We start from the raw sequence: 15,341 nt of genomic DNA, 5'->3' as shown, positions 1-15,341 counted from the left end.
AACTTATTATTCAAAACATAATTTGTTTTCCAGACTTTGTATAAGGTCACTTGCAAAATATAATTTGGGGTGATGAAAATGTTCTGAAATTAGATAGAGGTGATGATTCCACCACACTGTGATGTACTAATATCACTGAATTGTATACTTTGAAGTGGTTAAAATGGTAAAGTTTATATTGTGTGTATTTTGCCACAACAATTTGCTTTAATGTCATGTCAGTCCTAAAAGGAAATACATTCGAATTTTATCCTCTACCTATGCCAGATTACAAATTTCAAGCCCATCCCTTCATTTCTAGGACTACATATTTAAATCCTACCTCTTTGGTAGTAGCTCTCAAATTCATATCTCCAGCAGAAACCTCTCTCCTGAATTCAGACCCCATAACTTCCTAGTGAACACCTCCACGTGAATTTCTAACAGAATCAAAAGTTTAGCATGCCCAATACTGAGTGCTTACTATTCCCTGTATACCAGCTCCTTCTTAGTCCATATTAAATGACAGCAACTCCACTCTTCCAGTTGCTCAGGTCAAAGTCAGTATCACCCATCCCACATCAATAAATCCTGATGGCTTTATCTTAAATCAGGGTTTCTCAACCTGGGCACTGTTGAGATTTTGAAACCTGATAATTCTTTGTTGTAGGAGACTGCTCTGTACATTTCAGAATGTTTATCAGCATCCCTGGCTTCTAGTCAACACATGTCAGTAGCACCCCCAGTTGTAACAATCAGAAATTTCTCCAGGCATTGCCAAATGTCTCCAGCAGGGCAAAATCGCCCTTGGTTGATAATTGTGGCCTTAAATATAATATAGCCAAGATTCAACTCCTTGTCCGCACCTCCACTGCCATGGCCTTGGTTCAAGCTATCACCATGGCTCTTCCCTTTAATTCCGCAGTAACCTCCTACCTCGTCTCCTGGCCCTGCTCTTCTCAGTCAGCCACCCACAAGGATCCTCTTCAAATCTTATTGAAAAGAACGTCAATAAGAAAGTCAGCTTATGTCATCACCCTCTCAAAACCCTCCCATGTCTTTCTATCTCACATAGAGTAAAAAACAAAATCTTATTCTGACCTATGAGGACATACCCCATGTGGACCCCGTTACCCATCTGACCTGAGCTGCCATCACCCTCCCCATGTTCACTCTACTCCTGCACGCTGGCCTCCCTCCCCACATGTCCTCAAGCATGCTCCCCACACTCCTGCCTCAGGTCCTTTGTCCTTCTTGTTCCCACCATCTGGAATATTCTTCTTCACCTTGATATATCCATGGCTGGCTCCCTCACTTCCCTCAGGTCTTTACTCAGATTCACTTCCTCAGGCTCATGGACAACCTCCTTAAGCTTTTAGTCTCCTCGCTCCCACTGCATATCCCTCCTCCTGGCCTCATCTTTCCTTCTTAGCACTCGCCCTCATCTAACATATTCTATTTAACTACTGATCATGTTTACTACCCTCTTTATGAGGACAGGGGATTTGTCTATTTTATTCTCAATTTATCTCATGTACTTGTAACAATGTCTGACACACAGTAAGAACTCAATAAGTATTACTAGAAATACGTGAACCTCTTAGAACCAAAACTGAGGAATTTTTTAAAAGAGCACGATTGTACTGTGGGATCAGAGACCATAATCTGTTCATCTATACAAAGCAGGCAGGCATGAACAGTTTTATATTGAAACTTAAAACAGCCAGCAACATTGTCCCTTATCTGATACTGTTGCTCACGTGATCCTTCTTTCTTGACACAGCTAACAGAGTGCCTGACACTAATATAGATTATAGGATCTCATCACAATAATGACAGGCATTCAACAGCCTTGCCAGATCAATGACCTTGCAGCCTACAGCTCACCAGACTCTCCCTCAGTATGGAAATCCTAAAAAACATAAAGCACTCACTTATTATTCATCAACCCATTGTTTCTCCAAAGCCAGGACTCACTTAGAAATGCCTGTAATTTGGATGAGGTTGACTAACATCTGACCTACTGATTTGGAGTGTGGGGGTGGGGAGCAATAGACACCAGCAAAAGAGTAAAGTGGTTGACACGGCAATCAAAACCCAGAGAATGGTTTCTAGGTTTCTAAAATAAAGTATAGTTATCTGGGTCTCCATGGAAATCTATTCAAATTCCAAATTACATTGGACCTGAGTTCTTGGATTTGATAACATACCCCAAAAATACAGCTAATTTCAACTGCAATACAGTGTTAAAAATCAAAAAGAAATATACTAAACACATCCGTAAAAAGGTAACAGATTCTAAGATGTTGATGTTGTCTTTGAAGGTTATAAACTAGAATTTCTCCAGGAATATAACTCCTCAAATCAATTTATTATTGCTTACCTTTAAAATAATACTGCATTCATGTCAGCATTATTTATAATAGCAAAAAACTAGAAGCCATCGAAATGCTAAGCAATAGAGGAAGAGAAGATAAAGCAGCAGGAAAACTAGATAAATTTATTAAATAAAAATGCTAAAGAATACTATGCAATCATTAAAAGATGAGGTTGGCCTATGTGCAGTAATATGTAATATTCATCAATATATCATTGTATGATCAAAGATAGCTGCAAAAAGCAGTGCAGAGTATGATTCCACTTATATGAAATGTGTGTGTATACATATACGCATATATGGATGAATTAAATATTTTCAGGTGCACCATTCTCCATCCTGCTTCCTGCTAAAGAGGTTTACCCAAATGGATACAACCATGGGCTCCCCTGCCTTGTGGTTTTTGGTTGAATTCATCCAATAGGAGGCCTGGCAGATCTGAAAGCTGGAGGAAAGTGAGGTGGGGCCCTTCATTCCCCCGGCCTCCTTCCTATTTGCTGCAGGTTGGTTGTATCCCTTTAAAACCCACAGCATTTGTCAAACACCTGCTCTATAAACATTCCCCTCCAGATTCCGGGAACTACTCTTTCTCCTGGCCCCTAAAGACCCAGAAGTTGTAGAGGCTCCCAACTGATAAGAGTTCAGGGTCACTGCACAATCCCTTGTTGCTGTCCTTACACACTGCTTACACTTGCCTACTTTGGTAAATGTCCTTCTATGAAACTCTTCTCAACTGCCAACTTTGCATGTGCTGTTTCTTTCTTAACAGAACCTAATTAATAACTATAAGTATAATTATATGTGTATCTTGTGTGTGATTCATACACTTAAATATGCATAAATGTGTACTTACATATACAAGGAAATTTTCTGAAGGATACAAAAGAGATTGGAAAGGGATACATTTGAGCTTTTGTTCTTAATTTTGCACCTTTTAGATTTCCTTCACTTTTAATATGTCAGTCATATACAAGTAATTTGCTTTGAAAGCAAAACCAAATAGGAAAAAATCATATTGCTACCTTTTTGATGGCACTGTAAGAAGGGAAAGAAGTAATGATACCAGAAGAAGTGACAGTAGTGACTCATATGTTCATTTTAAACAATGTGTTATGTATGATGAAAAGGATCCTCACTTCTGAAACTTAAGTTTGACAGTTAACAAAAAAATCCATCCACTGTAGAGTTTGTTTTTACCATCTTGTTCCAATGACCTACTTTTAGAAAAGCATCCTTATTTTAAAACTTGCTTCAAAATAACCCCATTTTCTTAACACATCTCATTCGTGTTTCAAATTTGCCACTTTCCATTTTAATCATATTTTTTTAAAAAACTTTTGACAGTCGTCATAAAAATGTGCATATTTTGATTTGATCAAATGTTTGTCTTTTGTGATTAAAACAAAATAACCCCATGCCCAGAAAGGAAATACTGACTTTCAGGACTATTTCTAAAGCTTCCTAAAACTACTGTGAGGGAAAAAAATGCAAATCAGTAAGGAAGTATTGGAGCCCACAATTAAATTAATTTATAGGGGCTTTAATGCAATTACATTTCATCCAGACTGTATCTCTAATGGTGGTTTTTTTTTTTTGTTTTTTTTTTTACTTAATTGACTTTAAATCATAATTCACTTCCATTTTTGCAAAATTATTTAAATATTATAAATATCACTTTTATACATATTTCCATGGTGACACAAAACATTTGAAGTCTATTTAATTTACAGATGATGAGGTCAAAATGAAAACTCTTTGAGGACCATAGATCTTTTAAAACATCACATTTTCCAGTTCCAAGATATTAAGTATATAAGTTATCTGTATTTGACAGAATAGAGTCTTGAGAAAGCAATAAATACTTTAAATGATCTGATTGTGAAACTTAAAGAAAATTAAAATCCAGAGCACGGAAAAGCACCAGTAACACGAAGAGCTAAGATGTTTAGGGTTCATAATTTAAGTTAATAAATTATTAGGCTTTGAAATTAAATTTAACAGATCTTTTTCACAGCCAAATTAAGGAAATATTTAGAAATGAACATAAGTTATATTCCAGCCTCCAAACTTCAACTAAAATTATTCATATACATAAAGGATCATGCATGAGGTAGCTAAGAATCTCAAAATACATTAAGATGACTTTACAGTCACAACTAATGAGCAAAGTTGTTAGGATAATTTTTCATGCTCTCAAACCTAGACATAGAAGATCTACGCTGGAAAGTATTTAATAATAGATAGCTAACTAGTTTAAACCCTGAAAGAGACATGCAGAACTGGGCCAAGCGTTCTTAGCTGAGAACATCAGCTAAATTCAGACGTCATTTTTGCTACAAATATGCTCCATACTGGTGAAATATTTGACAAAGGAGTAGATGTAACTATGGAAATCATAACTTTAATTGACAACAACATGAAAATTCAGAAGGATAACAAGCATCATGGATGGAGAAGACAATTATGCAGGAGTGAAAATCAAATATAAGCTGCAGAATTTTAAAAAAGAGTCTATTTTTCCTCTCTGGATATTTCTCACTACTTAGAAAGAAGAAGAAGAAGGGTGGAAAGAATATACTTCTTGTCGATGGAAACAGGACAAAGGAACAGCCAGGACATTCCTACCTGGTTTCCAGATGAACTGGTTATCCTTTTTGCCTTCCAAATGAGCTGCATGGGACAGCAAGAGAGAAAGCAATAGAAAGAGATTCCTCATGCCGCTCCATACCCAGCAAGTGACTGTCAGGTTGCTCTTTGGAAACATGCTTCAGATTTTTCAGCCTCTTGACTTGCCTATTCCTAAAAGAGAAAAAGAAAAATCAGGTAAGTTTCTTCTGTAAAGAAATGAAAAAAACTCATTTTGACTGCTAGAACCTTTATTATGATGGTATTGCAAATTTTTCATTACCATGAAGATAGTACATATAATAACCCTGTGGGAAAAGCTACAAAAAGGAAATCCATATTCTGTTTTTACCATGTTTTAAATTATTTTTTGTAGTGAAGTGTATTCATGTATGAAATCTACCACTGGATGATAAAACTGCTTATTTCCCCAATTGCTTTTTATTTTATTCTTTTGGTTAAAAAAAAAGATCAATGTAACATGATAATATTATCATGGATTCTCTACAGGATCCAAAGTAGTTACTTTATTCCCTTAGAAACTTTAAAAAGAAAAGAAACAGAAGCCTGAGGTGGTTAATTCATATTTATACTTTTGGTAAGAAAATAAGCTTTAACAGTGCATATTATTAAAAGAAAGTAGTAAATATAAGTTATGTTAAATGTTAAATGTACACCTTTTATTTCTCTGAAATAAAATCAGGTAAGTTTCTTCTGTACAGAAAAATCAGGTAAGTTTCTTCTGTACAGAAATGATAAAAACTTACTTTGACTGCTAGAACGTTTATTATGATGGTATTACAAATTTTCTATTGCCATGAAGATAGTCTTTATAATATTAACATTTGAAGGTCAGCAGTTAATTAGCCAGGTTTTCAATCCTCACCCATTGAAGGCATCATCAATTCTATGGACTCTACAGTCCCTGTGTCAGTGTATTTTATTCTTAAAAGCAGGTTGGCAGATATGTTGTTTATTCCCTCCCTTCTACTCAGACAAATTCCATGAGGAGCTCATGATTCGGAGAAAGGGATACACATGCACAACAAGTCCAAAGCAGGGCAAGGGATGCGCTAACAGTAGTATTAAGAAAGTGGGATGGAAAGATTGAGGACAAGGCAATTAGTTCCTCTGTGCTGTGCGAAAAAGAGAGGAGAGCCTCACACAAGATAATACTTGAGAAGAGTCTAGGGAAACATAAGGACTTGAAGGAGTCAGGACGGGCATCTCAGGCAGAGAAAACAACAAGGCGTTGAAATGCGTTTTGTGTTTGGGGACTGGTGATTAGGCTGCTGGTTGCTGCGAAGGACACAAAGAAGAGGGAGGAATGGACTAAGATGAGATTTAAAACATAGGTTGGGAGCCAAATTGTAAAGAGTTGTGAGTGGCATATGAGGTATTTGGGCTTCATGCTGTAAACAGTAGCAAGAATCATAGAAGAACAAATTATTTGTAAATAACTAGGATCAGTGTGCATAATGGATTACTAGTAGACGATGGTAGAGAAATTGAGGGCAGTTAGAAAATTAGTGAAACAGTAGTCCAGGCAGGTATTGGTAAACGAAAAGATCAAGGATCAGGAGAGACTTGAGAAGTCATACAAATTGCTTCTGGATTTAAAGGATCTGGTTAACAACTGGATGTGCTATATAAGAGGAAGATATGAAAAGGGATAGAAGGGCAAACTTAAAAGCCTGAACCAATGGGATCCCTTTAACAAAAACAGGAAACAGGAAGGGGGCATATTTGAGAACGTGCTTTACTTTAGAATAGAATAGATTAAGTCTGATGAGGCTACCAGACATCCAGGTACAGTTTTCCAAAAGATAATAAGAAAATGGTACTGGAGTGAAGGAGATCTAAAATAACTTACCATAATACATGTATTATGAAAAATAAAAAGATATAGGTACAGGAGGGTAAAAGGAATGAACAGTAAAAAGGATCTGAAGGGTAGAAGTTATTGCCCCTAAATATATTGCCACACAATTACTATAGGTGGGTGGCAAAGCTGACTATGAGCTTCCTAGTGGCCAAAGAAAAGAAACAGCTATTGCAGTCTATGGTCCTCATGTGCATAGGATTAAATTATACCACCCTGCCCACAGTTTTTGCCTTCTTTCCCCCGCCCCCCCCCCAGGGAAAGACACTGCCCGTTCCCAAGCACTGTTGGGATTTATAACAGGAGTCCTCATAAATACAGGTGGTGGGCTGGGCCATGTGCTGAACACATTACTTCATCAAATAAAACAGCAAGTTGTCTGTGGTGGAGTCTCGTGGCACTCCTGGAACACTCCAAGGGTACAGTGGCAAAGTACAAATCAGTAAATATTATTCTACAAGGAGTCAAGCAATGAAGTTCCAGTACACAGCTCTCTGACAGCCTGCCTCAATCCAGGGATGAAGAGTAAAAAGCAACCAAAACTTTTCTTCAAATGTCTACACTGCATACCAATACTGAAAGAGCAAAGTGGAGTGTTCCAGCTGAAAGATGGTAAAGCTCGGTGGTTTGAGTGGTTTTTTTCTCCAAGAGTGGCCTGTTAGATGATTTCATGAAACTTCTGTGGCACTACTAGGCACAATTCTAAAACTTCTGGCCTAAAGAACTGAATTGGCCACATTTCCTTAGAGCAAACATCCGAGAATATGATTTGTCACAACTGAGCTTTTGCTAAAAATTAGGCAACATGGCTACGAAATTATAGTTTATTCTAAGGCAATTACTAGATTATATGGTATTTTTGTGTGAAGCTGAAAAAGGTAGTCCCTTTCCTCAAGTAAAAATATTTTTAAGTTAGTATCCTATTACAAAACCTGAATTGTTCTGACCAAGAGTCCTTTTCTGGAATCCAACTGGAATCCAAATGGACAGCAGCCCAGGCTCTGTGCACATGTGAAGATTCCTAGACACATACATCACCACCGGGGAGCATACTCTGCGCCCTCCCTCCCTCCCCCTCTCCAGAAGAGGAGATAGTGCCACAGTCAGAACTGCAGCCACAGCAGAGCTGGAGAAGAGCCTCAGAGACCCCAGAGCATGTTAGGGGACAGACTGCAGCCACAAACACATGTGTTTACCCCTCAGTACCTGCTCTCCTTAGTGTACAAGTTTCAGGTGTGGGTTCATGCAGGAAGGAGCTCCCCATTCCAGCTAGAAGCCCTGGAATCTCAGCTCCCGCCCTGATGCTCCCAGGTAAGCTGGCATCTATGATAAGAATTGTGGTCCAATAGATGAGACATCTTTATACACATACACACATACACTAGATTACGGATATTTCACACTTATAATGATAAGTTCACACGCTTTAAGAAGCAACACAACTAAGAATGGACTGGAAATTATATCATGATATTTAAAGTCTGCCTAAGTCTTTTGTCTCAATAGACGTTCACTCCACTTCTATGGAATGGTGGACTGAAGCCAGGCTATTATATTCTCCAGACACGTACACACCACACTACACAAATGGGTGGTTAATTCTGCATAATACAGATTTGATACAAACATTTTAATCCAGACATTTTTCAGAAGACATCATTGCCAATTATATATGCCATTGAGGCAGTTGAAAAAACCTAAATATTGCCCTCATAAGAAAATACAATTTCCTGGTGAATCCTACAAAACAAATTAGTTTAAAAATAAAACCCTGGGAAAACAAATGAGTGGCCTTCTATACATAATGATAGATCAAAGTCAATGCCATGTCAGAGAGCTTTTGATAAAGATAATGACTGTGTTTGGTGGTAGTTGTTCCTAAGCTATTATTTCCAACGTTAATAAAGTAATAGCCAGCAGGACCAGTTCTATGCAGAGGTTACTTTTTTTCATGACACAAAGTCACTAGGGTATACAAGATGACTTTGTCCGTTCTCACGAATGGCCATTCAGCATATCTAAAAACATATTCAGATCACTACAATGTAAACTAAAGAGAAGGAGGGCCAAAAACACATCTTCTCTACTCCAAATGGCTGTAGGTGGGAACCTAAAAAGAGATTGAAAGGATTATGAGTTCCAATGAGACAGCACATAAGCCAGAATGATTGGCCAAGGAGTCATATTTTGCATCAATCTTTGAATTTTAATTGCAAAGAAGGCCACATTAATATTGTCTTAGCACAGTTTGCTATGAGCCTTGGTTTTCTCTTAGGCTTTCTCACCAGTCTAGAACCCTGTATTGACTCTGCAAAGTGACCTAATTCCTTTAAGGTTCCTTCTGTGATTACCCAAGCCAGGACCCATCAGGAGAAGATCCAGACAAGTGGCTTGGAGAACCTACCAGGCTCCTGTAGTCCCCATACTCTCCTGGTTATCACTAACAAGGCATAGTGCCAATAGGAAACCAACAACTTATCTTGACCAAAACAATATGGAATACAGATCTTACAGAATGATTAAAAGAATCTCAATTTTGGACCTTTACTCCTAAAAATGTGTGCTGCATGCTTTCTACTGCGCTGATGGAAAGTGCAGAATGGATTTTTTTTTTTTTTTTTTTGACAGTCTTACTCTGTCACTCAGGCTGGAGTGCACTGGCGCGATCTCGGCTCACTAGGGCTTCCTCCTTCCAGGTTCAAGCATTTCTTGTGTCTCGGCCTCCCGAGTAGCTGGGTCTACAGGCACCCGCCACCATGCCCCGCTAATTTTTGTATTTTTAGTAGAGACAGGGTTTCACCATTTTGGCCAGACTGGTCTCAAACTCCTGGCCTCAGGTGATCAGCCAGCCATGGCCTCCCAATGTGCTGGGATTACAGACATGAGCCACTGTGCCCGGCCCAGAATGGAATTTGAATACAGGTGTGTCCTGCTCCACTGAACCATGTTGTCTCTCTTCCCAAAATGCCTGGAATTCCCATTAAATTATTCCTTGGAAAATATTGGAAGTCATTTTTGCATCTCTAACTTGGAAAGTGACACAAGAGTTCATCATAAACAAAATGAGAGGACAAGAAACAATTAGAGATTCTACTCCTCCATTTGTAAAACACAAATGAAAAAAAAGAATGCTACGACTATGATTACAAAAACATATTATGCGGGAGGCATGTGCAACCCACGATGGCTTGAATAATTTATATCATGAAGGTCGTTGAGTTTCCAAATCTTCTTATTTACCATATATCTTAGCATCCAAAATGTATTTGCAAGGCTAGCTCTAACCTGATGAATATTAAGAGAAATAAAAAACACAGTTTTTCCTTTTAGCCTCAGTTTTCTGATCATTGAAAGACCATTGAAACTATAAAAAATGTACCTCACACTTCATACGCATTTCATTTTCCCTTAAATGTATTCTTATTGTTGAAGTCCTTAAATATTTAAAAGGCACAAAATTTAAAAAATAAAATAAAGTAAAAATAGTTACAATTTGCTTTCGGCCTGAAGAAACAGCAATGAGTGGGAGAAAAGGAAACTGTGATTATGTACGTCTCCATAGCGCCATCTCATGGTAACTGTGCAGGGAGGATGGCTCAATAAAGATGGCCCATCAATGGGGCTATTGTCTGACTGCAATATTCTGCATCCCACTTTACCTTCCATAATGGCTTTACCATACGTTGCTGTATACAAGACAATGACCTAAACACTTCATTTAATGCTCACCACAGCCCTGCAAAGTAGTTATTCATATTATGCCCCACTTTAGAGATAAGGAAACTGAGGCATGGTGCATCAAGCAACAACCTGAAGTCACAAAGAGCGTCAGTTGTTTCCAAGTGACCTCAATGATCTCCCACTGAAGCAAGACAGACTAGCATTGTAACTCAATATCAACACAAGCATTTTTTCATGTCCCCGATAATATAGATCCTTTATAGCCCTATGTAGGTTCTCTCAGCATCTTATACAAGGCCATCTATATCAAATAATTTCACTTAATCATCACAATGAGCAATTATTCCTAATTTTAGATGCAAAAGAGACTGATCCCTAAGGATGTTAAATCAATATTCCAAGGCCATCTCAGCAAACAAGTGTCAAAACTGGGTCACAAAACAGTCCTGATGCTACAACTCATTCTGTTTACCACAACCCATTCTGTTTATATCATGCCATGTGAACCCTGGCAGCGCATGACCTTGGAGCCTGAGGTTCCTCATTCACAAAATGAGGACGACAGTCATCCATGATAACCCTTAGGAGTGAAGGATGTTTCAGAAGCAGGGATGGAAAGTGTATTGATGAGTGCCTGACAGTGTACACTGAGAGCTCACTAAAGGGTTGTCATTATTACTATTGCCATTGTTTTCTCAAAAGTCAGAAAAACCACTCCAGCAATATTTAAGGAACAGTTTGAATGCAGTCCTGCCCTGCAGCAAAATAGTGGAAGATGATTTTTCAACCTTCCAATCTTGTGACTTTGTGTCATATTTCTGAAGAGTTAAAAGCACTCTGTACCAAGAACTCCATTAAAGATTCACACTGACCCTGTGAAGGAGAAAACAGGTATTATCATCTCTATTTTATGAGAGAATAACCTCCAGCCTTGCAATGACACGATGTTTAGTAACTTGTTCAGGCCTTTGAACCACCAGCCTCTTCCTCTCTGCACCTCACTCTGCAGACCTCAGCATGACACTCTGCGGGTAACTGAAGAATCCTAAAAGGTGTGAAATGTAAGAATGTGGCATGGGAATGCATACAATAAAAGTATACAATCACATGTATTTTGGTTTGCTATATTAATAATTGCAATAGCTTGGTGTCATGTAATGAAGCCACAGAAAATTTTGCAAAAAGTCCTCACAAATATTTTTCCTACTTCTTAACAAACTTTTGCCACAAGATATAACAGATAAAAACAGGGGTGGAAATAAGTTTTCTAAAACCTTCAAAAACAGAACTTGGTATCTGTGACAGACATTGCTATATTCTCCCTTTCTTCTTCTTCTTCTCTTTTTTTGAGACGGAGTCTTGCTCTGTCACCCAGGCAGGAGTGCAGTGACGCGATCTCAGCTCACTGCAACCTCTGCCTCCCAGGTTCAAGTAATTTAGCAATTATGCAACCCTATGGTAAATAGCTTAAAAAATTCCTCCTACTTTATAAATCTGAGTAGCTGGTATTACAGGTGCCGACCACCATGCCTGGCCTTTTTTTTTTTTTTTTTTTTTTGTATTTTTAGTAGAGACAGGGTTTCATCATGTTGGCCAGGCTGGTCTTGAACCCCTACCTCATGATCCATCTGCCTTGGCCTCCCCAATCTCCCTTTCTTCTAGAACTACTATTCCTCTAAGATGTCCACTTGTCAAGGAAGAAAGGGAGAGAGAAGAGAGAGGAGAGAGAGACAGAAAAGAAAGAAAGAAGAGAGAGAGAAAAAAAAGAAAAAGAAAAGAAAAGGAAGAAAAGAAGAGAAAAGAAGAAAAGAAAAGATCACATTCCCAGATTCCCATGTAGCTAGGGCAACCATGTGACTCAGTTCTGGACAATGATTAGGAGGCAGAAGTATCAAGTGTGTGGAGATTTCCCGTATCCAATAAAAATATAAAGTCCCCCCGAAAACAGTATGGTCTTTCGCCATTTATCTCTTTCCCACAGAACACAGATGCAACACCCAGAGGCGCCAGAGCCTGCTCGAAGTCATGGGGATAAATGCCACCTGCTAAGGAAGACAGAGTGGGGTACAGAGGAAACCTGAGACTCAGAAACCATCACGAAGCTGCAGCCACTGTCTGAATTGTCAACTTCTGAACTTCCTGTTTTGTGAGCAAATAAACCACTTTGTTTTTAAGCCACGTTTTTGTGTGCCTTCTGCTACATGAGCTGTAAGTCCCGGTGTATCCATGTCACTAAATACAGTAGGTCTATTTATAAACATCTATGTATGTTGATGTATATTGTATGAGTGTGCCTCTAACATCCTGCTGAACAAACCTATAAGAAGCCAATATGGGGAATAAACCAAACTCACCTTTATAGAAACAGGATTAATATATGAGAAGTAGAGTAACTGCATCTGTTGTCATTTTTCATGTGTCATCCCAGTGAAGAAAGGGGTGCTTCATTTATGTTGGCAATTGCATAGAAGGAAGTTTTGCAAGTGGTTTTGTTCTCACTGGGGGCTCTGACGCATCTTATACCAAGAAAAACAGTAATTACTCTGGTAAGCTGCCTCAGATTCCCCAATGAGAATGAATCTGTTCATACAGAGTCCAAAGTAAGAACTTATTTATGTGGCTTCTTTCTATGCAGTTGCCAAGCCCTACCTGATTCTGAAGGTATCATGGATACATTCTTATAATTTCACAACCACCTCGTCATGATTTCATGGAAAATCATCTCTGATTACCTCATGGGATCATCTCTTTCTCACCCCCTAACACTTCTGGTTGTTGCCCAAATTTTCCCCTACTCCCTTTTTCTTCATCACTTTCTACCCTTGGGACAGAGACATCAAACTCTCCTCAATTTGTCTTATTTCTCCCGGGCTATTTATTTTCAACCTCCATTTCTGGTATGTCTTTCTCATTTTAACCTCTAGATTGATGTGGCTGTGACTCTGTCCTCAGACTCCTCTTCTCTAGCTTTGCTCACTCTCCAGGTGGCCTCACTTAGTCCCATGGTTTTAAATTCCATACTTCATTATTTCTATTTGTCTCTATCCATTCCCCTATCTTCAGCCTGACTTCACCCCTGAACTCACACATCTTACCGCTGAACATCTGCATTTGGAGGGGCACACACATGTAACATACAAAACAGAGGGAGCTTGATTCCCCTACAGAGCCCACAGCCCAGACCTCCCCGACAGCATCACACTTCACCAGACCAGAAGCCCAGGAGTCATCCTGAAATCTTTCTTTGTCGCATCGAAAAATCAATCCATTGGCAAATCTGGTTGACAGCACCTTCACAATCTATCCAGTATCAAGCAACTCCCCTCCTAGTGCAAGACACCAATTCTCCCCAGAGCTACTAACAGCCTCCTACCTGGCTTTTCTGCTTCCACTCTTGGTTTCCTTCTATGCATTCCTCACAGAAAATCCAGAGTAAGCTTTAGGAAGGAAAAAATATACTTTCCTCTGCAAAATCCTCTAGTGGCTTTCAATCACAGGATAAAATCTAAAGACTCTGCCAGTTGAACTTTACCTCTTTTCCTTCCTCCTTTCTCATCAGTTTCCATTCACTCCTGTGCCCCAGACACACTGGGCTCTTTCTTGTTCCTCAAGCATGCATCTTCTTAAGGTCTTTGTGCTGCCATTTCTTCCTATTCACGTGACCTGCTTCCTCACTTCATTGTGCAGCAAAGGCCTTCCCAGACCACCGTCTCCTCAGCCCAACTGAAATGACTCTGCCCCTAGATGTTTAGTTTGTTTGTTGTTTGCTTGTAACACAACAGCTCAATAACTGATAATTTAGTGTACTTAAGATTGGCATATTGGTTTATGTTCATGTCCTCTAGTGGTATCTAAGTACTGTATCTTGTTCAGTGTTGTATGTCCAGTTCCTAGTATATTGCCTGGGAAACAGATGTTCAACAAAGATTTGCTCAATGGATCCATGGACTATTGAGTCAACTTTTAAATAATTTTTTCGAGGTAAGTTGTCTTAATCTTGGACCATAACTTCAGTGAAGAAGCTTTAGCATACGATGGGAGAAATATGGTTAGAAAAATTCACCTACTGAAAAATTAGGCTATTTTAAAAGACTTTAAGAAATTATTCATAAAATGCCAACATTTGGAAGGTATGCATACATACAAACACACAGGTAATGAGATCTTACCCAACACACAGAACTATCTGCTGCCACCTACGATATAAGCACAAATGCTGGCACTTTTTTTATTTTTATTTATTTATTTATTTATTTATTTATTTATTTTTGAGATGGAGTTTCGCTCTTTCATCCAGCCCAGAGTGCAATGGCACAATCTCAGCTCACTACAACCTCTGCCTTCCAGTTTCAAGTGGTTCTCCTGCCTCAGCCTCCTGAGTAGCTGGGATTACAGGCGCGTGCCACCACGCCCAGCTAATTTTTGTATTTTTAGCATAGATGTGGTTTCACCATATTGGCCATGCCACGCTTAAACTCCTGACCTCGTGATCCACCCACCTCGGCCTCCTAAAGTGCTGGGATTACAGGCATGAGCCACTGCGCCCAGCTGCTGACACTCATTTTTAAAAGAATCACATTTCCAAGTATCTTATATGAACAAATTATTGTTTACATTTTTGAAGCACAAAATGGCTCCCAAACACAAAGCATTATGACTCTTGTGGGAAAGGAATGAAATTATGGAATGAAAGAAAACAAACTTCGCTTAAATAGAATGGTTTCTAGAAGGTATGATTTTTTTACTTCTTACGGTAGGACTGTCTTTACATTATTATTCAACAACAACTGTTATTGC

The 15,341-nt window shown here is 38.8% G+C and overlaps 1 protein-coding gene across 1 annotated transcript in view; it reads right to left on the bottom strand.

Moving 5' to 3' along the window:
- Positions 1-15,341, bottom strand: part of THSD7B (thrombospondin type 1 domain containing 7B) — a 909,295-nt gene that overhangs the window by 791,343 nt on the left and 102,611 nt on the right. The window contains exon 2 of the mRNA XM_007964862.3: positions 4,982-5,155. Within this exon, the coding sequence (XP_007963053.3) occupies positions 4,982-5,120 (139 nt within the window). The 5' untranslated portion in view covers positions 5,121-5,155. The remainder of the gene's footprint in view (positions 1-4,981; positions 5,156-15,341) is intronic.

The sequence above is a fragment of the Chlorocebus sabaeus genome, chromosome 10 (genome assembly GCF_047675955.1).
Source record: "Chlorocebus sabaeus isolate Y175 chromosome 10, mChlSab1.0.hap1, whole genome shotgun sequence".
Taxonomy (NCBI): Eukaryota; Metazoa; Chordata; class Mammalia; order Primates; family Cercopithecidae; genus Chlorocebus; species Chlorocebus sabaeus.
Note: the sequence above shows the minus strand (reverse complement) of the source record. Positions and strands in the feature narration are given on the sequence as shown.